The sequence below is a fragment of the Dromaius novaehollandiae genome, chromosome 14 (genome assembly GCF_036370855.1).
Source record: "Dromaius novaehollandiae isolate bDroNov1 chromosome 14, bDroNov1.hap1, whole genome shotgun sequence".
NCBI classification, from domain to species: domain Eukaryota; kingdom Metazoa; phylum Chordata; class Aves; order Casuariiformes; family Dromaiidae; genus Dromaius; species Dromaius novaehollandiae.
The window spans coordinates 1,987,130-2,007,338 of NC_088111.1; the positions used below are offsets into that span (position 1 = coordinate 1,987,130).

The window sequence follows — 20,209 nt, forward strand, 5'->3', positions numbered from 1 at the left end:
GACGGCCACCGCCGGGGTTGCAGGCCCCATCGAGGGCTCGCAGCCGGCCCGTGGACCAGGCTGCTGTTAGATTATATCATTATCAGATGCACAAGGAAGCCTGGAAAGGCAGCGGGAGGCAGGAAACGGCACAGGCTATTTAAAGAGCGGCCGATGGGCTCGGGAGAGCTGCTGCGCTCGACATGTGTCTTCACGATTGTGCTACATTCCTGGGAGATTAGTTTAAACGCAGCATCTTTTCTGCATCACGGGCTATCTTTGTTCCCCTCTGACGTCTCGAGCCGGGGATGGGATTTTATTGCCACAGTTGTGCCTGCCAGCAGCACGACAACTCTGCTGCAAATTAACTTCTCTGCTCTCTAAAATCTCACAGGAATAAAATTCAAAGGAAGAGCTTAAACTGGTTAATCGCAGATTAATCCGAGCTGCTGGCTCGGGAGGGCGAAGCGTTGGGGCTCCGAAACGCGCAGGGGAGGTTTTGCAGAGCCAAGTCCTGCCGGGCAGCCGGCACGGGGCAGCCGGGACCGTGGGGATGCCGCGGCCACAGGGATGCTGAGGGCCCCGCGTGGGCGCAGGGGGACCGCGGGGATGCCAAGGATCACGCGTGGGTGCAGGGACCACGGGGATGCCGAGGTGCATGCCCGTGCGGGGCCGGGGCCGTGCCGGCGTGGGAGCCGCTTCCGGAGCAGCCCTCGGCTAACGCAGCCCGCAAAATGCAGCTCCCCGCGCGCTGCGCCAAGCGGAGTGTTTCCCATCACCGCTCCTGACATTGCAGCCTCGCTTTTGAGATTGTGCTTAATTAAAACGGCCCGTTTGCTGCTGGCTCTCGACAGGCAGTGCGGGACAGTGTCCTCCTCCCCTGCCGCCTGCCCGCGGCAGAGCTGCAGGCGTCGGGCTCGGCGGAGCGGCAGCCGCTGCTAGCGGTGCGTCGGGCGCGGGGCAGGCAAAACGCAAAAGCGAAATGTGTGGGGGCTGGCAGCTCTTGGGGGGCTAATCCGGGCATCCCTGGGGCTAATCCGGGCATCCTTGGGGATAATCCAGGCATCCCTGGGGCTAATCTGGGCAACCCTGGGGATAATCCTGGTCATCCCTGGGGCTAATCTCAGATGCCCCTGGGGCTAATACGGGCATCCCTGAGGCTAATCCTGGGTGTCCCTGGGGCTAATCCTGGGTGTCCCTGGGGCTAATCCAGAACACGCCTGGGGCTAATCCTGGGCGTCCCTGGGGCTAATCTGGGCGTCCCTGGGGCTAATCCCAGGTGCCCCCGGGGCTAATCTGGGTGCTCCTGGGGCTAATGCAGGACATCCCTGGGGCTAATCCCAGGCGTCCCTTTGTCCCAGGGCACTTGCTGAGGGCCAGGGCTGCTAGATGCTGTCGCCGTCCCCCGCACCCAGGCCTGGCCCGAGCCAGACGCGCGTCCCGGCGGCGGCACGGCGGGGGAGACGGCCTCTTCTGTTGCTGCGCCAAAAAGCGCCTTATCTCTGCCGACCGCTCCGGGGCGGCGGGGCTGGCGACGGGGCCGGTCCGCTGGGGCCGGCTGCGGCTCTGCCCGGCTCTTTCAAGCTCGCTGTAATTAATGACCTGCTCAAAAGCGGCCGGCTTCGTTTGAGTCATTGGTGTGTTTGCAGCAAAGCCACGGCGGCGGGGAGCTGGGGGTCCCGGCAGCGCCCGTCCCCTGCCCGCCGACGCCAGCCCGCCGGCAAAGAGCGTGGCAGCACAGTGCGCCGGGGGCGAGGGCTGGCTTTTGGGGGTCCCGGACGGCTTTTGGGGTGGTGGGGAAGCCTGGGCTCCCGCGGGGGCCGAGCACTGGGTGCCCGTGCGAAGCTCGGGGGGGTGATGCTCTGCCGTAACATGCCGACGCCTGCTCCCGCCTGCTCCCGGCATCCTCGCGGCACTGCTGGGCTCCGGGCACACGGCGTCTGCCGAGCGGGGCAGCTGGACGCGGTGAGCCGGGTGCGCGAGCCCAGCCCGGGACTGCAGAGCGTTTGCCTGGGAATGCGAAGAATTTGGAGCGAAACCCCCAAAAGAAATTAAGGCCAGATGGGTTGTGGGGAGACGCGAAGCCCAGGCTCTTCCTGCTGCTTTCTCCCACGTTGCACGCTCGCTGGGAGCACCCCGCGCTCCGGGCAAAGCCAGTGTCCCGTGGGAGCCATGAGCCCTGGGAGTGGTGCTGCCCCTCACCGCGGCCTCGCGGCACCCAGGGCCCAGAGGCGCTCAGCCCGTTCCCAGACCCTGATCCCTGGAGTCGGGAGCTTTCTGCAGGGCTCCTGCGGGAACTGGGCCGCGAGGCACCTCCTTCACGCAGCTTTTCTCAGGCCCTGACACCTGTGTGCAGACTTCAGCAGCCGAAATATTTCTGGTGCAACGTGTTTTTCTTTTTTTTTTTTTTTTAAAAAAAAACAAGCTCAATGTTGTTGAACATGTTAATGGATGAAAACGGAGGATAATTGTTGCTTTGTGTAAAGTCGGTCGGCAGAACCGGAGCAGCTTGGCCGCGAACCCAGGCTGCACCTGGGCCGGGCTGCGACCCGCCTCGGCCGCGCTTGGAGCTGGCGGAAGAGCCGAGCTGTCCCGGTGCCGGCTGATCCGGAGGAGGTGCAGCGGCTCCCTCCTGGCATGGGGGCATCACCGAGGCGGGGACGGGGCCAGGCTGCACGTCCCCTCCGAGGGCACCGGGCGCAGGTGCAGCGGGCGTCGCGCAGGGCTGGTTTCGCGGTGGTGTCGGTACGGCCCCGTGCGCCCAGCCCGGTTAGGTGACACACAGGTGAGGTGGGTGGGGTGCGGTGAGCACCAGCACCGGTCGGGAAAGGACCCAGCAGAGCAGCCTGGGTGGCTGCAGGGCTCCAGGTGCAAGTGATAAGGCCATCAGAGCTTGAGCTCAGCTGCGGGGAACTGGGCTGGAAGCGGGTGCCCGCTAATGCCCCGCATGGAGCAGCCCCGTGCTCGGATGGGACCTGTCCCGCAGGGAGCCCGGCCTGCGGTGGCCGTGATGAACGTCCCCTGGATGCAGCCCCGCGGGGACAGTGACACCCACGCAGATGGTATGGGTGTCCTGCAGAGCTGAGGTCAGAAACGGCCCCGGGGCCTCGGTGGGATCCCTGTTCCCGTGGTTGTGATGCTCCCGGGGATCCCAGCACAGCGCTGGGATTTAGGGCCTGGGGGTCTGTTCCCGCCCAGCGCCTCCGTCCCGGGTCTCGGCTGGGTCTCCCGCACCGGTGCCGTGCAGCGCGGGGCCCTGGCGTGCGGGCTCGCCCGGGCGGCTGTGGCTCCGGCATGTCACCGTGTCCGAGGCGCTTTGGAAACAGCTCCGTCTCCTCGCTGGCAGCACGAGCGTGGCGGCATTTTGGGTTTGATTTCACCGCTCTGGAATGTCTCCGGGCCGGCTGGGAAGTCGGGGGGAGAGGAGCCCTGCACCGCCGCCGGCTCAGCCCCCGGCACCCAGCACCGCGCTGGCCGTGGGGCCGCAGCGAAGCCGCCCGGGGATGTCGCAGGACTGGCTCTAACTTCCGCAGCTGCAGCTCAGGAGCGCACGATGCACGTGAGCATTTGGGGGAATGAGAGAATTAGCTAATTATGTTCATTACCCAACTCGTTATATGTTCATTAATTGTTCTTAATGGTGAAATATTTTGCTGTGGTGGGGGTTTTGCGCAGTTAAGGCCGGACCGGGCAGTGGAAGCAGACGGCGGGACCCTTGGGCAGGGCTTTGGCCCCGCTGGCGCGGCTCCTCGGGAAATGGGGCACGTCCCGGTCCATCCCCTAAATGGAGGCACCCGAAAATCAAGATTCTGACCCAAAGCGGTGCCGAGCGGTGCTGCGACCTGCCCGGCCCTGCCGCTCGGCAGCCGGCTCGCCGGCGGAAACGCTGGAATCGGGTTTTTCCTAACAAAGCTCTGGAGTCTGCCGCCCAGGGCGGAGGAGCCAGGTTTCTCGTGGGCTGGGGCGAAGCCAGCCGGGGCTGAGGTTTAATCTGGTGGTTACTTTTTCCTCCCCCTTTAACTCCGCATTTTTTTCTGCTTCCAAAGACCAAACAAACCCCTCACCCAGCGGTGCTGGGAGCTGCCTGCCCCCCCCCCCCCCCCCGGCCGCAGGAGCCCTTTGAACTGCCCCCTCCTCCTCTGTGCGTTGGAGACGGTTGCTTTAAAGTGCAGCTTCGCGCTGCGTTATTGCTCGGCTCTGTGCCAGGCGCTGCGGTTTCGGCCCCCGCGCCTTCCTCCCCGCTCTTCCTCCTCCGCTGAATTGGAGCCAACCTGGGCTGCCCCCCCCGCGCCGGGCTCCAGCCAGCGCCTCGCGGGCTCCTCAACGCGGCCGGCTGCGCCTGGGGCTCTTTTTTAAAGACAAACAGCCCCCCACCCCCGAATGGTTTGGGGTTCGTATTTATTTATCGTCTTTTTAATTGTTTAAAAATCCAAGCGGAGTGAAATAGCGGCCCCAGGGTTGGACACAGCCCCTCGGCCCCAGCACCGCACAGGGCTCGGCCCCGGCCGGCGGCTGCATCCCAGCTGTGCCGGGCTCGCCGGGGCTCCCAGCATCCATGCATCCGGCATGCCTGGGAAGAGCCGCACGTGCCGGGAGCCAAGCCGGACCCGCCAGTGCCGCCGCGGGTGGTACCGCTGGTTCAGACCTGCAGATGCACCAGTCCATCCGGTGCCTCGCCGGCTGGATATCCACACCCGTGCATGCCGACCGGCTGCTCGAGTCCTACCGGGATGCTTCCAAGCACCCCAGCGAGGCCTCTATTCCGCATGTCGTTAGTGCTAAATGACATCGGTGATGAACATGCAATTATGGCTGCACTGAGTTATGGAGTTTGCAAAGAGCCCTAAACGCCGAGGCGGTGGCTCTGCTGGGAATCGCGGCTCTGCTGGGAATTGCAGCTCCGGCAACCCAGCAGGGATGCTGAGAGGTGACTTTCCCGGCTCGAAGCCGTCCCGCGCGGAACGCTGCCCCAGCACGGCACCGCGGGCTGCTCCGGGCTGTTGTCCCATCCGCCTCGGATAGGGAAATCCTTCACTTCCAGCAACGGCTGCGTGAGCAGCACGTTGCGTAAAAGCAAATAAAACAGCAACAAAAAGCACTTTTGCTTTGTGCCGGCCGTCCGCTGCCCCGAGACACGTCGCCTTGCAGTGCGGTCCAGCCATCCCCTTCCCGCGGGACGGCGGGAAGCGTGCAGGGATGCTGCAAGGACGGCGCGCCGTCCTTGCAGCATCCCTGCACGCTTCCCGCCGTCCCGCGGGAAGGAGACGGCTGGGCACCAGCACAAACCTGTGCCGGCGATTGCCGGCACCGCGATCCGCGCGCTTGTCGAAGTTTGTGGGGTTTTTTCGTCCGGAAAAATGTCTCACCTCCTGCCGCAGCAGCACTGTCTCCTGCACGCTGGTATTGCTATAGCTACGGGCAATTTTCTCTCTTCAAGTTTTGCAGAACCGTATTAAGAAACATCTCGCCCTGGTGCTGCTGGCTCTGCTCCAGGCTGGGAATTGCATTCCCCTGCCTGAAATCCCTCCCCCAGCTTCAGATGGAGAATGCACGGCTTCGCTTTCCATCTCGAGCTGCTGTCGCGCGTTTTCACGACGGGGGCTGTGCTACGGGCCAGCGGCAGCCGTGTGCCAGCGGCTCGAGGCCTGGCCCATGCCCGGGGGTCCTTTAGCCTGACGGCGGCAATCAGAGCTTCTCCCTCTGCTAAAACCTGCCTCTTCCAGCAGCGAGGAGCCGTGTAACCCCCCGCATCGTTGCTTTGAGGTTGGGTGGCTTTTTCCCCACTATCCAGTGGGTAAAGCTCAAAGCTGGCTGGGTTTCCCAGCAAAAGGCTGGCAATGCTCTTCACGGCGCTCTTTGGACCCGCGGAGCTGGGCTGTATCGGCAAAACCCGCCGCCGAATTGGGGAAAGGGCCCTGGTAACGGGGCTGCGCCGGCCCGGGATAATTGGCTGCGGAGAAGCGGTGGCAGCGGATCAAGCTGTGCGCTCACTAATAGGTTTACTTGCCTTTATCGGCTTGGCAAGCTCTGCCGCGGAGGGGACCTGCTAAATGATCTCCCGTGTTTCCAAAGCATCCTCCATCCCCGCTGCTGCCCCGAGCCGTTCCCTTTCTTTTGCTGTAATAACAAACCTCGGGAACTGCCGGAGGCGCCCGCGGCAGCTCCTCCCGAACCGCTGCGGAGGGCAGGGGACGGCGGGCGCTCGGGGGCTGCTCCCGGGGCACCGCGCTGTGCCGAAGGAGCCGGCGCTGGGGCAGCCCCGAGCCCGGGGGGCCCGGCGAGGCCGGGGGCCGTGCGGGTGCGGACGGCGAGCGTGCTGCGCGTCCCTGCCCTGCGAAACCGCCCTGGCTGAGTTGTGCCAGAAGCTCATCAGAACGGCTGGTTTCTTGCCAAACGCTCCCATTTTGACAAATTGGCATTTTCCAGCGTGACATCCCTTGCCCCCCAACCCAAACATTGAGCTGGAAAACTTCCCACTGTCCCTAGCCCGGAGTGAAACAGCTCCTGCTGCTAATCGCTCACGTAAACTGAGCAAGAGCTGGCAAGTGCCGCGCTGCGGGTTTTGGATGCCTTCTTATTTATCACACTGCTCCCGATAACAGATTCACTTCCTCATCGCAATCTTTCCTTCCCATTTTTCCCTGGGGAACCGTCGCGTTGTAAATGGGAAAGTTCCGCGGGTCCCACTCAACCGTTTATTTCCTCTTGTTGAAAAGCCGCCGTGGGAGACGGGAGCGGCAGCCCCAGCACAGCCACGAGAGGGCACAAAGCCCCCTCCTCGCGCAGCTGCGCGGCCCGCCGTCGGGCAACCGGGCTACCGTGCCGCTGGGCAGCTGTGCCGCTGTGCAGCTGTGCCGCCATGCAGCTGTGCAGCCATGCAGCCGTGCTGTTGTGCTGCCATACAGCTGTGCTGCCATGCAACTGTGCAGCTGTGCAGCCATGCAGTTGTGCTGCCATGCAACTGTGCAGCTGTGCAGCCATGCAGCTGTGCTGCCATGCAGTTGTGCTGCCATGCAACTGTGCAGCTGTGCAGCCGTGCAGCTGTGCAGCCGTGCAGCTGTGCAGCCGTGCACGCAGGCTGCCAGGCCACAGTGCAGCCGTGCTGCCGTGCAGCGGCGCGGCCACGTTGTGTGTGCGGCCTCGCAGCCGTGCCCCCGTGCAGCGGTGCAGCCTCGCAGCCGTGCCCCCGTGCAGCCGGGCCGCCCCGTCACCGCCCAGCAGTGCAGCCGGCGGTGACACTGCCGCCCCACGGCCCTGCTCGGGGAGCTGCTCCAGCCCGGCGCGGCCACGTGGTCCCGGCTGCCCGTGGCCCCACCAGAGCCTGCGCGGTGCCTCGGGCCCTCGCGCTGCCGAAACAAGGCGATAACCCGGCCTCCTTCCCGTCCGAGCTCCCCGTGCGCCAGCAGCAGCACGTTGCCTCTCCGCAGACGTCCCCCTCAGCCCCACGGGCCCCGGCGGCTCGTGCTCCCCAGAGGGTCCCTGCCCGCCGGGGTCAGAGCTGCGGCCCCGGGTGGCTTTGGTTGCCCAGCTCCGCGCTCCCCCCCGTTGCAGGCCACAAATCCTCCTCTCCCCGGGATGCTCTCCGTCTTCTGCAAGACTCAGGAGATCTAATTAAAAAAAGAGCTAATTATATGAATAGGTTAATTAAGAGAGCGGTGATTTCAGTTACAAAAGAAGGAAGACTTCAGCGCAAGACTGGAAAAGAGCATCAGCCTTCTGGGGCGCGCAGCAGGGCGAAGCCTGGACGTGCTGCGACGCAGGAGCCTGGTGGCAGCCGGGGCCGGGGGGGTCCCCAGCCCGTCCCACCCCACGCTGCGCTTCACAGCCGTGCTTTAAGGTGCAACGTGGAAATCGCTGCTCTTTGACTCGTTTTGCAGGGAATGAGGCGGAAGCGCAGGATTATTTTTCCCTCGCACCTGGCTGCGTTTCCACCTTCCCGCAGGAGCCCGCGCGGCCGGATCAGCGCTGCCGCCGAGCGCTAATCGTGCGGCGTCTGGATATCGCCGCGATATTACCGTTTATTCGCAGCCCGTCGTCCCCAGACCCGGCTGCGGAAACGCCGCCTTTGTCGCGACATGGGACAGTGCTCAGCGCCCCGTCAATTAACGGCAAAAAAAATCGGATGCGAAAACGCGCTCCGCCCCCGCCGCCCCACGCGTGTCCGCGCCCCCCGGGAGGCGCCGCGACCCGCCCCACGCGCGCGGCACGCGTTCCCCCCCCCCCCCCCCCCCGCCCCAACCCCGGCGGCGGCGGGCGGGGGGGCGGCGCGAGGGGGCGGGCGGCGGCCGGGCCGGGCCGGGTGCGCGCGGAGGGGCCGCGCCGGGCCGGGGCAGCGCTCGGTGGCGGCGGCGGGCGGGCGGGATGCGCGGTCCGGCGGGGCGGCGGGGGCGGCGGCGGGGGCTGCCGCGAGCGGCCGCCGATGGGATGTAGCGGGCGGCTGCTGGGACCCGTCGGGGGCCGCCGCGCCTCGCTGCTCCTCACCATGATCCTCTTCTTCACCTACTTCTTCTACTGCCTCACGGGGCCCTGCGAGCCGCGGCCGCCCGCCGCGCTGCCCGACGGCGCCGGGGCGGCGGCCGGGGCGGCCGGGAGCCGCCGCTTCCCGCAGGCCATCATCGTGGGCGTGAAGAAGGGCGGGACGCGGGCGCTGCTGGAGTTCCTGCGGGCGCACCCCGAGGTGCGAGCCCTGGGCGCCGAGCCCCACTTCTTCGACAGGTGCTACGAGAAGGGGCTGCGCTGGTACCGGTAAGCGCGGGCGGCCGCGGGGCTCGGGCTGCTGCTGGGCGGCTCTGCCCCGCCGGCGGCCGGACCCCCCCCTCCCCAGTCCCGCTCCGCTCCGCGGGGAGCTGCTCCCCCGGGCTGGGGGGCCACGGGCGAGCGCGGCAGAAACAGCACGAAAAAAAGGACGGCAGCGGCCGTGCGAGCGGCGCGGGCAGGGCGCCGGGTCCGGGGGGGGGTTTTCTCGGAGGAGCCGATTGCAGCCGCTTGTTGCAGCTGGAGCCGGAGCCGCGGGAGCCTGGGAAGCCGTGGCCGTCCCGTCCCGTCGGTCCCGTCCCGTCCCGTCGGTCCCGTCCCGTCCCGTCGGTCCCGTCCCGTCCCGTCCCGTGCGCGTCGCCGCTGCCCGCGGGGCAGGTGGCGGAGACGGGGAAGTCCGCGGGATGCAAACCGGGAACAGAAACCTGCTTTTTTAATTACCCAGGCTTTGTGGGTTTAACCTCTAACACTTTATTCCCCGTCGTCCTGCAGTCCTTGCCCGGCTTCCTTTAGGAATTTTTTATTTAAGCGGCTTAAAAAAATAGAGCGAGCGGGGAGCTCGGCGGCAGGACCTGCCTTGGTCCTGGCTGTTCTTGGCTGCGTGTTGAAGCGGCCAAGGGAGGGGAAGGGCGAAGCGGCATCGTTTGAATCGTGTCGAAGGGCAGAGCCGTACGGGTTCAAGGGAGCTGTTTAGTTCTGAGGGTTTCAGTGGAGCTGAGCTCTTCAGGCGATAAAGCATTCGGAAGAGCGGCTACTGTGCATGTGTTGTCTATTAAACCTCCGTATCGTGGCCAAGTCGAGAGCGGCCGGGCCAAATCTGCTCGGCGTGCTAAGTCCCTTGAAGCCGGGGAAAGAATCTAGTCCATTATTCTGAAGAGAATCCAAATGTGTAGGTTCATAAAAGCACTGCGGTGTTCCCCCGAAACATCTGAAAATAATCAAACGAGTAGCTCCCTCTGTCCTTCCTGCCGCTCTGTCGTAGTCTCTCTAAACCGTTATGGAATACTTTACTTCTTACATGTTCTTCGTATTTCTTTGTGTTTTGGGAGAGGTTCAACTTAGCAAATCTCACCAAAATAATAACCTGTGAAAATTGGTGTGTTTAATGGAAAGTGTAATTTTAGCGGTAATTTTACCCCCGGAGTTTCAGCTCTGTAAGACCACATCTGGACTGTAAAGTTGTTGACTTAACACACCTTCAAACACAGTAAGTAGCACACTTGCTTTTATGATTGCATTAATATTACCGTGATTTATTAGCTCATTTCCAAGTTCCATATGTACCGCGCTCTAGAAACAACCATGATGATAACTAATCTTTTGGGGTGAAAATTGTAAGATGGATCTTGCTTGGCAGAAGAGGACTTTAACGGTTGCGAGCACGTAATTAAAGTGTGGAGGACTGAATGCTCTCGTGTTGTTCGCCGCAGTCCAGTGAGATGCTTGCGGCATGTACTGCCGTGAGCGATGGATAAATAAATCTTGGGTTTTGGTCGCTGTGCGGTGAGTTCTCGGCGCTGTGAGTGCTTGCGGGGCGCTTGGCCTGACACAGCTAGATGTTTTAAAGCGATTCTGAGTATGGTAAAATTGGAGAAATAGAATAGGGGATGTTTTCGGCGCAGTCAAATGCATTACAGGGAGGAATGCAGTACACTGTAAAGAAATTTTTAGTAGATGCTTTATTTTAACTCTGTATAGAACAAGTGTGTTTTCAATCACATGCACAACCTTTTCTATAATTCCTCTTCTCTTTGCTTCTCCTGCTCTGTCTTCTTAAAAACCGTGCTTCGCTCAAGGTTTTTTTCCCCCCGAAAGCCAGACAGAGCTGAACGTTCAAAGCTGGGGTGTGTTTGGGTGGAGGAAAACAGAGGTTGGACAGAAGTTCATTTTTTTCCAATGAATATCTCAGAGTGGTGTAAGCATTTTTAAAATATTTGAACTTGCTAGGAAACCAAAATTACACCAGCTGCTTCTCGTGCCAAGATATTTGGCCCGAAGGCACCTGTAGGTCGTTGCTTGTCTTAAGTAAAAGTTTAAAAAAAACAAACACAAAACCCCCCTGTGGCAGTTTTTCTTGGGGAATTTTTTACTTCGTAGCTCAGTCTCAGCAATTTCTCTCCTGCGGAAGGAGTACCTGACTGTGTGTGTGGAGTAATTTACTTTATAATAGAAGTAACTGCCTGAAAACCTTTATTCTTACTGGAGTGTTTCATTTTATTTAAGTTTGAAATAGCATGAAGTCCCCTTTTTGGAGTGGTGCTTTTCACTAGTGAAAAGAGAACAGTTGATAAAAAGTGGCAAGCATCTCATGAAATTCCTTGAGTTACTGTAGGTTGAGCTAATTGTAAGGAGATTAAACACCTTTTCTGGCTTGTAACGTAAATTACTTAATGGATAATCCAAGCATGAAGTGAAATTTTATCCTAAAGCCAAACACTGTTTTAATTTTTTGGCTCTCAGCACTGCTTAAACCTAAGAAAAAAATATATATATATGTTTGTTGTTAGTTTATCGTTGCTTTTCTGCGGCTGCCTGGCTTTTGCCCATCGGGGACTGTAGGAACTCATCTCTTGAGCCGTTGTCTGTCTGCTTTCTGCGAATGCAGGAGGGGGCAAATGTAAGTAGCTCCTTGAATCTGAGACGCTTCCAAGTGATACTCAGAACTACACTACAAACATTTTAAGAGATGCTTAGCATGATGGCGTGGGGCCAGTCCTGCCCCGGCTGTGTGAGTTTGGAGACGCCGCGGTCGGAGCGGGCCGGGTTCCTGGGGATGTAAAGCGGAGGAGCTCCCGCGCCCGGGCAGCGGTGCTCTCTCTCCAGCCCGGAGGATTCGCAATGTGCACGAGCTCAGAGCCAAAGTCACGAGTTGCATTTAAAGAAATTGGATAGAAATAACGCAGAAATTGTACAAAACCACAAATATTCTCGGTGCGAGTTTATGCTCAAGTGGCATCGCTGGCAGAAGTTGCTCTGTTCTGGTGGTGAAGCTTTGGGGGGAGCGTTTGAAAACTTTGCCCGTGACGGCTCCTTTCCTTTTCGCTTTCGAGAGCTGAGGCTCGCTTTTCCGATCAGCTGCCTCGTGTTGCTGCGCCTGCGGCCGAGCTTCGCATCGCTCCATCTTCATGCCCCGTAATCCAGTGCGTCCTTGGCAGTTCTGGTGTTGGGAGAAGGACATGGGAAACGGCGGATAACAGTGGATTTGGGGTATGAGGCAGTTCAGGGAATGTCCTTGGCGATACTGCTTTGCATGAAAGGGAGTTTGGGGAAGTTCACGGTGAAAGCGTTCGGATTCTGCTGTAGCGGATACAGAGAACAGTCTCCTCGTCTGCCTCCGCCGAAACTTTGCGGCGGCATCAGCTCAGTCCAACAGTCTTGTACTTCCTCATATGACTTATGATCCCAAAGCCCCTTTCTTCCCCATCTTCTCTTCCTGCTTTTTTGTAATATCTAAAGAAGAGTTGCCCAGAAACGGGGCTGGGCCAAGACTCCAAGCGACCGTTCACAGCTCCGAAGCAAGCGGCCGCTGGCGTTGTGCTCCGTGCAAACTGGGTGCCCTGGCTGGTGGTGCACGCTGCGTTTCATAGGAATGATAAAGGATGCCTTGCTTTCTTGCAATTTGGGGCAAAAGTAGTGAATCCATCCAGTGGCGATCTCTGCGCCGGGCTGCGGCAGCATGTTGCAAGTAGACGCGGTCTCTTAGGTGCCCACCAGCACTGTAAAATCGCTTGAGAGCTCTGACTTTCTCTGAGGCCAAATTTAGCTTTTTATTGTCGTTTTCCCTTTTGATCCAATATGCTGCGTGCAGGTTTCGGTGCTGAGGGTTGAGGGGGGAGGCTCCTCGTGCGGCTTGTCGTGCGTTGAACGGTGACGGGCGCGGGGGGTGCGTCGGTGGGGGAGCCCAGGTTGGGAGCGTGTGTGTGCGTGTGTGTGTGCGTGTGTGTGTGCGTGTGTGTGTGCGTGTGTGTGTGCGTGTGTGCGTGCCCGGACGGGGTGGGCAGCTCCCGGAGTGCCGCTTCGTGCAGTTTCCCCCCGCCCCCCATTCGTGGAAGGGATCCGGGATTGCTGGAGCCAGACTTTCTCCTCTCCAAGCCCCTGAAGTCTGAGCCGCGGGGAAGGATGCGGTTCCAGCGTTGCTCCTTCGACTTTTGCTGCGAACGCTGTTGGCAGCCGAGCAGATGCCCCGGGGGTGCCTGTGTGTGTTGTGGTCGTACCGACAGATCGAGACACCCTATAGCCCAAGCTGTTAAACAAAGTCAGACGTTTCAGCCGCTCTGGAATCGCCAGGCTCCGTTTCGGCAGGAAGCTCGTATCCCTTTCCAGGGAGAGCTTTCCACGGGCGCATTTAAGAAATCCGTAGGTGGGAAGAGACAAAGGAATCTCGCAAGGAGTCGGATGGCAACGCACTGAGAGCTGCTCGAGGACATTATCTTTATTCATTGACACCGGCTAATCTGTTCGCCTAATGGACTCGCGTCTCGGCGCTCGGCGTTCGAGAGCGGCCCTCGCTTTTCTCGGCGCGTTCGCGGAAACTCAATCCCGCAACGTGCTGCTTGGGTTTATTGTTTTGTGCTCTCTCTCTCTCTTTTCTCCTTTGGCTACAAAAATAGGACGTTTTTGTGTCAGCTTCTCCCACCTCGTCTCCATAAACAATCGAGATCAGTCTTAAAATGCAAAGAAAAAACAGGAAACGCGAGAGAAATCTGCAATTTTGTAGCTAGGAAGGAGATGTTTTAAAACCTTTATTTAATGCATGCTACTTTGGGTTAGTCCGCGTTGTGCAGACGCCTTTGCAGGGACATAAGGGAATATATGTGCGTGTGTGTCGGCAGGACGGGTCTCCTCCACGATGGTGTGCCCATGTCTTGCTGCTCTCGCGGCTGCCGGCCTCGCGCCGACGTTGCTCTCCCGCTTTCACGGGGCAGCTCCCAAGTTTGGTTTCTGGTTCAAAACCTGCTGAAGTCGGTGCGGTGCTTCGTGCCGATACGAGCAGGCTGGTGAGTGTGAGTTTTAGGCTGGTGCAGCTGCAAGGCAGATCGAGCCTGGTTAGTCCATGTGGTGTTACGTAGCGTCAGGCTAAAACGATTAAAGCTGCATGTTAGTGTTGGCGGAGATCTTCCTGCTAAAAGCTGTGACTTGCCGAGTGTAACGAGTCCTGAGCTTTCTGATTGAAGAGCTCTTTCTGTCGCTGTCTCTGCTAAATAAGTGGTGGTTTTATATGCACCCGGTGCAGTGGAGCGTGCAGGAGTAACCTGAGTTTCCAAAGGATTTAAAGTATTCCAGTTGCTATCCCAGACTGCTTAAATAAATAAATAAAGCTGAGCACCTAGAAACTGTGGGGCTGTTTTAAAAAATGAATTTTGTATGAATTAATGCCTTTGGAAAGTACTTTTTAATCCATGCCCTTTCCCTTGTGATCGCCTAGTTTACTCTTTTGTAACCTTGGAAGCTAAAAAATACATAAACATGAGCAGTTTTTTTTAGTGTCTGCATGCAACTCCAGAGAACTACTTAAAAAATGTAAAATATTATGAAACTTGCGCAGAAAGTCGGGGAAGTTTCCAGTGTCTCCGGCGGGCGGCAGAGCTCCGGGAGGCGAGGGAGCCCCGCACGGCGCTTCTCCCGGGGGCTCCGCTGCTCCGGAGCTGCGTGCCCGGACGGCTGCCGGCCCGCCGGACCCTCGCGCTGGGCCGAGTCCTAATCCCGCTCCTATGGAGCTGGAGGAAAGGCTCTTCCCCCTCCTGACAACCTGTCTGGGGAAAGACCTAGGTCATCGCATCATTGCTAGACAGCTACCGATTAAGAGCAGAATTAAAAGACATTCTGGGTTTTTTTCTTTTTTCTTTTCTTTTTTCCCCCGCGCTGGGGAGAGGGAAGCCGGGGGCGGTTCCAGGAGCTCTGAGCGCGTCATCCTCGTTCGGCTTCGACGGGACATCGGCCGCTCCGAGAGCTCGGCCCGTCCCGTCGATCCGTGGGCAGCATCTCGCGGACTTGTGCTTTGTCTCGGCGGCTCCGGGTTGGATTCTGCGACGGCGGCGCCTGAACCTGCGTCCTGCCGCGTGGGGTTGTTGCGCTCGCACCGAAACCCCCCAAAGCCGTGCTCAGCGCCGCTGGTGTTTCTTCTCGAACGTACTGCGTGTTTTTTGCTAGATTATTCTTAGGCAGTGACAGAGGTGGGAAAGGCCAGTGGATTTAGAAGGTGCCTTTATGCAAGGAGAGGCTATTACTTAGGACGGTTCAAAGATTATTTATAAAACAGTAATTACCAGTCCCCTGAGACGAAGTGGGCAGCTCGCAGCGAGCGGAGCAGGGAGTTACAATCGCTAATTGGCAAATATGCCTAAAAGCTTCTTCCTGACCTTTTAAAAGAACTTTACTGAAACAAGCTTGGGTGGAGACTGAAAACCTGCCTAATGAAAGGCCGGGTTTAATACCAGGACTTAGCTCTAAATGGCTTTTCAAAGGGCTTTCGAAATCCATCTGCTCAGAAAGCTCGTCAGCATCAGGCTGCGTCTCCCATTCCTGCGGGCTGTGGGCTGCCCCCGAGATCCCTCCCGATAGGAGACTCCTCGGGAAGCCGTCAGCACCGGCTTGGCCGCTCTTTGCCCGTGCGCGAGCTCTTGGATGGGCGCAGAGAAGCTGGTGGTGGTCTTCGAGCTCCCTCTTCTCTTCCCACCGTGTTTGTTCATAATTTTATCAAGCGAGGAGGAAAGGGATGTTTTGAACGGCTTTCCGCAGATCTTTGAAAAATCGCTGTGTTGAAAGTTTGGCCTGCAGCTGGGAGGCAGGAGAAATGGGAGACAAAGTCGGGAAGCAGATTTACAGATCCAAGGTCTGGTCCGGCTTAGGGGATGGATGCAGAGCGGTGCTAGCGCAGCCAAGGCAATGTTTTAAAGTCGGTCTTTGCTTTCAAGAGCCCTTGGGGAGTGGACACGGAAACAGATAATGCAACGTGCGGTCTTCACCCCCGGCTGCTTGTTGGGCCCTGGGCTGGGTGACGTTAGTCTGTTCTATAAAATCCAGGGGCTTTGGCTTTCCAGCCGGAGTTGGCTTGCTGAGATCCCAGAGTGCCTGCGTTTGGGGCACAATGCACTTGCGGTTGCTCAGATTTTACACACATCTTGTGCTAATGGTCCTGGGTGAAAATTCACAGCAACTAATGTAATTTCGCCGCCTCCTCCCTCAGTGCGCAGACATCCTGCAGATCACAGAAGTCTAAACGCCTTCCAAATTATTCATGCATCTCTTAAATAAGTTACTCTTGATCCAAAGAGTCGTTTGAAATGCAAATGGTGACTCTTCCAGTCAAATGTGCCATTTGTGCTGCGACACGACCAAGGCACGTAAGCGGCATGCCAGGCTTTGTGAGTGTGCAAGTGATGCCCACTGCATGGGACTGCGAACGTGCAACCCCAAACCCTGCGGGTGTTTGCAGACTGTAGTGATCGCTTTGTGTGCATTGGAGTGGCACGCGGGAAACCCAGGTCTTGCCACGTGTGAGGTGCTACTGAGCCACAGATCAAAAAGGGGATCTCTGTTTCAGGACATGCTGCTTGCTTTGCGTCTGTTAGTAAAATAAATCACCCAGATAAGTGCTGTGCAAAGTGCTCTGGCCAGCACCAGTCATAGTCTGGAGCTGAGAGTGAAATGTTTGAGATTAGCTTTTCATAAGCAGTTGCACAAAATTTTTGATATTTGGGTTATTAAAGTGCCAGCACAGAAATGTTGTAGGTAGCGGAGAGGGGAAAAGCAGCACTTTGAGAATGGGATACGCTGTTGGGGTTGACGAGCTGTTCCCGGGGGTGATTTCGTACTCCCCGGTGAGCCGTACAACTGAACGTGCTCCGCAGGGAAAACATCGCGGCCCCAGCAAGGACACCATGGGGATGAAAAAAAATCTGTATCTGGACCAGCAGCTCTGCAGTGGCTGGTGGGTGGGACAAGTGATCCCAGGCGTCAAAAAGAGCTGTGAATTTTAACACAGAGAATTGATTACAAGCAGGAAAGAATTACATTAATATAGTCACTTGTCACCAAGGTCTTATTAGTAATCTCCACACATTAGTCTGGAGAGAATTAGAATGTGACCTTGTTAAGCATCCTTGATGGAAAGACGACCATTTTGCTATTGATTTACTACTTAGCCCCTAAACGCTGCATGCGTGCACGCCTGTGTGTGCCCACCCGCCCGCCTCTGCGCACGCGGCTGCACAGAAAGTGTCTTTACAGTTGTAATGAGGAACTGGCAGTCTCTTAACCTGCCACCGTTTGCACCCGTTGGGTGGTTCAGCTGGTGAATGAGCAGCTGCTTTTGGCGGGCACCGTCTTGTGCAAGAAGGGAACGGAAGGTGATTGATGGGAATGCACAAGAAACGTGACAGACGCAGTCCCCGAGGCCGGGCCGTGGTCCTGCCTCCTGCCCGGCCGCCCCAGCCGCAGGGCAGCGGATGCCGCGGGCACTTGGTACGCGCGCCCGGCCTCCCGCGCCTCTCGGCTCCGCAGCTGCTTCGGAGCCCGGAGCATCCCAACCTCCAGCCCTGGGGGGCTGCAGCTCGGGGCTCGGCGGGCTGGTTGTGGCTGCTGCCCGCCTGGGGGTCCTCTGACCCTCTGCTCTCCTCCTCCCAGCACCCAGCTGAGGACATGAGGACAGGACGGGCTCCCCCATAAGCCCAGGCAGACAGACCCCCCCCCCCGCCCCCCCAAAAGCAAACCATAGCAAAACCACAGCGTAGCAAGTTGGTGACCAAGATGGGACTCAAAGTGCAGAGACCTGTTTCCTTGCTCTAAGCACGAGGCACACATCCCTGCGGAGACGGGAGTGGGTTTCTGATGCTCCTGGCCCCTGACCCCAATACTGTGCGTTTTTCTCCGTCTACACGAGAAGACGCTGGAGGGAGTCTGCCCTGCGGGTAGACGTATGCGAGGTCTGCTGGCCGTGCCGGGAAAACTTCCCTGCCTTTCCCGGCTGGGTTCTTCGGCCCCAGTGCCGTACAGTTGTTGCAGACCTTGCCTGTGCCTTTAAGTCCCCCTGTAATTCCGAGTGACAACTTACCTTTGACACCCTGACAGGGAGAAATGTCAATAAGAGTGGAAGCAAAAGAAATCCTCCAATTACCCGAAACGAGGAGGGGGCTGGAGCGGCCGCCGAAGGAGCGTGACGGGGGCTCGATAAGTGTCATTGATCAGGTGCTCGGCGCGTGTCAGCGCGAGCCCTCGTTACTTCCACTTGTCGATAGATGCTCGGCGTTTGGGACGGAGCCATCGGCAGCCTGTCCGGTCCCTTGCCGATAAAACGCTGCCCGTCGCCGCAGCGAGAGGGGTGCTCGGAGGCCCCGGGGGTTATTGATGGCCGTGCACAGCTTTTCGCGGGCTGTGCTGCCCTTGCTTTCCGGGGTCTGCCAGCACCGTCCCCCCGAGTGACATCTCGGCGGGGCACGTTTCGGGGCCGCGCTGGGGCCTCCGAGCGTTTGGCATAAGCGGCGGGGGGGGGGGGGGATGATTTTTCTCCAACAAGAGCATCGGCTGCTTCCTCCGGCTGCTTTTATATTTCAGAAGTCATGTTCCTCAGCCGCACAAGCCCTGAGAAAAATTCAAGGGGCTGCTGCCAAGTACTTTCGGCTCAGAATTTAGGTTTTGTTGAAGGAAGGGATCGTTTGTCTCCGTGAAAAGCCCTTTTAGGGGGGAGGAGGAGCTTTGAGCGTTCCCCCGCGGCGTTAGAGACCCGAGCGTGACAACCTGCATCCGCTTCGCCGCTACCAGGGAGCGGAGCTGCCTCCCAGGGCGGCGCGGAGCTGCACAAAGGCATCGCCGGGCAGGGTTCGGGCGGTTTGCTGCTCCCAGGAGAAGAAAGGAGAACGGCATCCCTGAGGGCCCGATCCTGCCCTGCAGAGAGAGCAGCACGTGTCAGACGCGGGGAGGAAGAGATGCTCCGGTGACAGGAGCATCCCAGCGCCGCAGTCCAGCGGAAGGGCTGCGTGCAGGATGAGACCCAGCCTCGTGCAACAGTGCAAGGCTCAAGGTGGTCCGGAGCACCGTGCTGCGCTCCTCTAAGACCGCACTGGAGTCTAGCAGAGCGGGCCACGTTTGCCTTCGCTTACACCACTGTCAAACACCAGACTGATGAGCAAAGTAGAAGTGAGAGGAAGCTCTGGTTCCCAGCGTGTTGCTAACCAGCCTTGGCTCCCTGGCCAGGATTTCTCGTGGTCTACGTTGAGTGCAGGTTGCTCTTGCAGCTGCGGTTGTGCTTTGTGTGAAGAGGGAGGTTTGCTGAAAGGATGGCAGTGCCCTGTTTGTATCTGCACGTTTTTAGAAGCATTAGTCCAGGCTTATTTTATGTGACATGGGTTAGATGGGCAGGGGGGACAGGCAATTTTGTCACGGGGTGATATTCTCACCTCCAGCTCCTGCTCTTTCCATGATATTCTGGGAGCTGGAAACGTTCCACTGGGGCCAGCGGAGCGAGCGCTGCTCCCCATCCTGCTGCATAGAGGGGCCAATTGCTGCTTCTCCTCTCCCATAAAGTGCTGCTCGGTGTTAATGCAGCCCATGTGCTTCAACCACAGCCGAGGGCTCTGGGTCACCCGCTTCTCCTGGCGTTGTGATGATGGTTGGCTGAATACCTGTGCTCGGGCCTCTCAGTTTCTTCTTTTGAGCAGACCTGCTTACAGGGGTCCGGACAGCAGTGAAGGAGAGGGTAGTCCCCAGGCCTCCCTGCAGTCCCCCAGCCTCCTTGCCTTCAGTTGTTGCTGCAGGTCCCTCTGTCTCAGTAGCACGTCTGGGCTGTTTTAGGGCAAGTCCTTGCACCAGAGGCAAGTGTGCGTGTGGTTATCTGGACTGCGTCCTGAGGGCAGGCCTTCTCCTGCACCTGCACATTTGAGGGGATTTCTGGTGTTTCCGCTTTTGACCCCCCTGAAAGATTGACCATAAGCAAGTTTTTATTTTTGATGCTGTTTCCGCACATCTCCGTGTATTGCAAATAGTGCTTGAAATGCTTCAAAATGAGAGACTGCCCCTGGGGCTGGTGTGGGCAGTTTCCGAGTCACCTCGGTGAGGTGGAGCTGGCAGTGAGGGGTTATTGGCTTCCCTGGACTGCTGATAGAGCTGGAAAAACTTTTCAGCCCGCCTCTCCTCCGGAGCCTTGCCTCCCTTCGGTCCTCAGACCATTGTAATTCTGATGAAGCTATTTATCGCCTTCCCAAACACGCTCAGTTCCGAATCCTAGTCCCTGTTTTGACTGTTACGTGGCAAAAAGCCAGCGCCCTGGCTGTTGCAGATCGTGGCAGCGTCAGGGTCTGCTGCAAACCTATTGCACTCGGCGAGTTTCCCATGGTGGCCTTTGCTTTGGTTTAAATTCTAGTTAAAACGGTTCGAATCTCTGAGCTTAGCGTCCTCGTTAATTACCCAGCGCACAAATAGCAGAGAAACTTGGTGTTTGAGCGTAGTCCCACTGCCTCTTCATCGCTGAAAGTGTTTCTTT

At 58.6% G+C, this 20,209-nt stretch overlaps 1 protein-coding gene across 1 annotated transcript in view; it reads left to right on the forward strand.

Moving 5' to 3' along the window:
- Positions 1–8,239: 8,239 nt before the first annotated feature.
- Positions 8,240–20,209, forward strand: part of HS3ST6 (heparan sulfate-glucosamine 3-sulfotransferase 6) — a 46,920-nt gene continuing 34,950 nt past the window's right edge. The window contains exon 1 of the mRNA XM_026095136.2: positions 8,240–8,724. Within this exon, the coding sequence (XP_025950921.2) occupies positions 8,399–8,724 (326 nt within the window). The 5' untranslated portion in view covers positions 8,240–8,398. The remainder of the gene's footprint in view (positions 8,725–20,209) is intronic.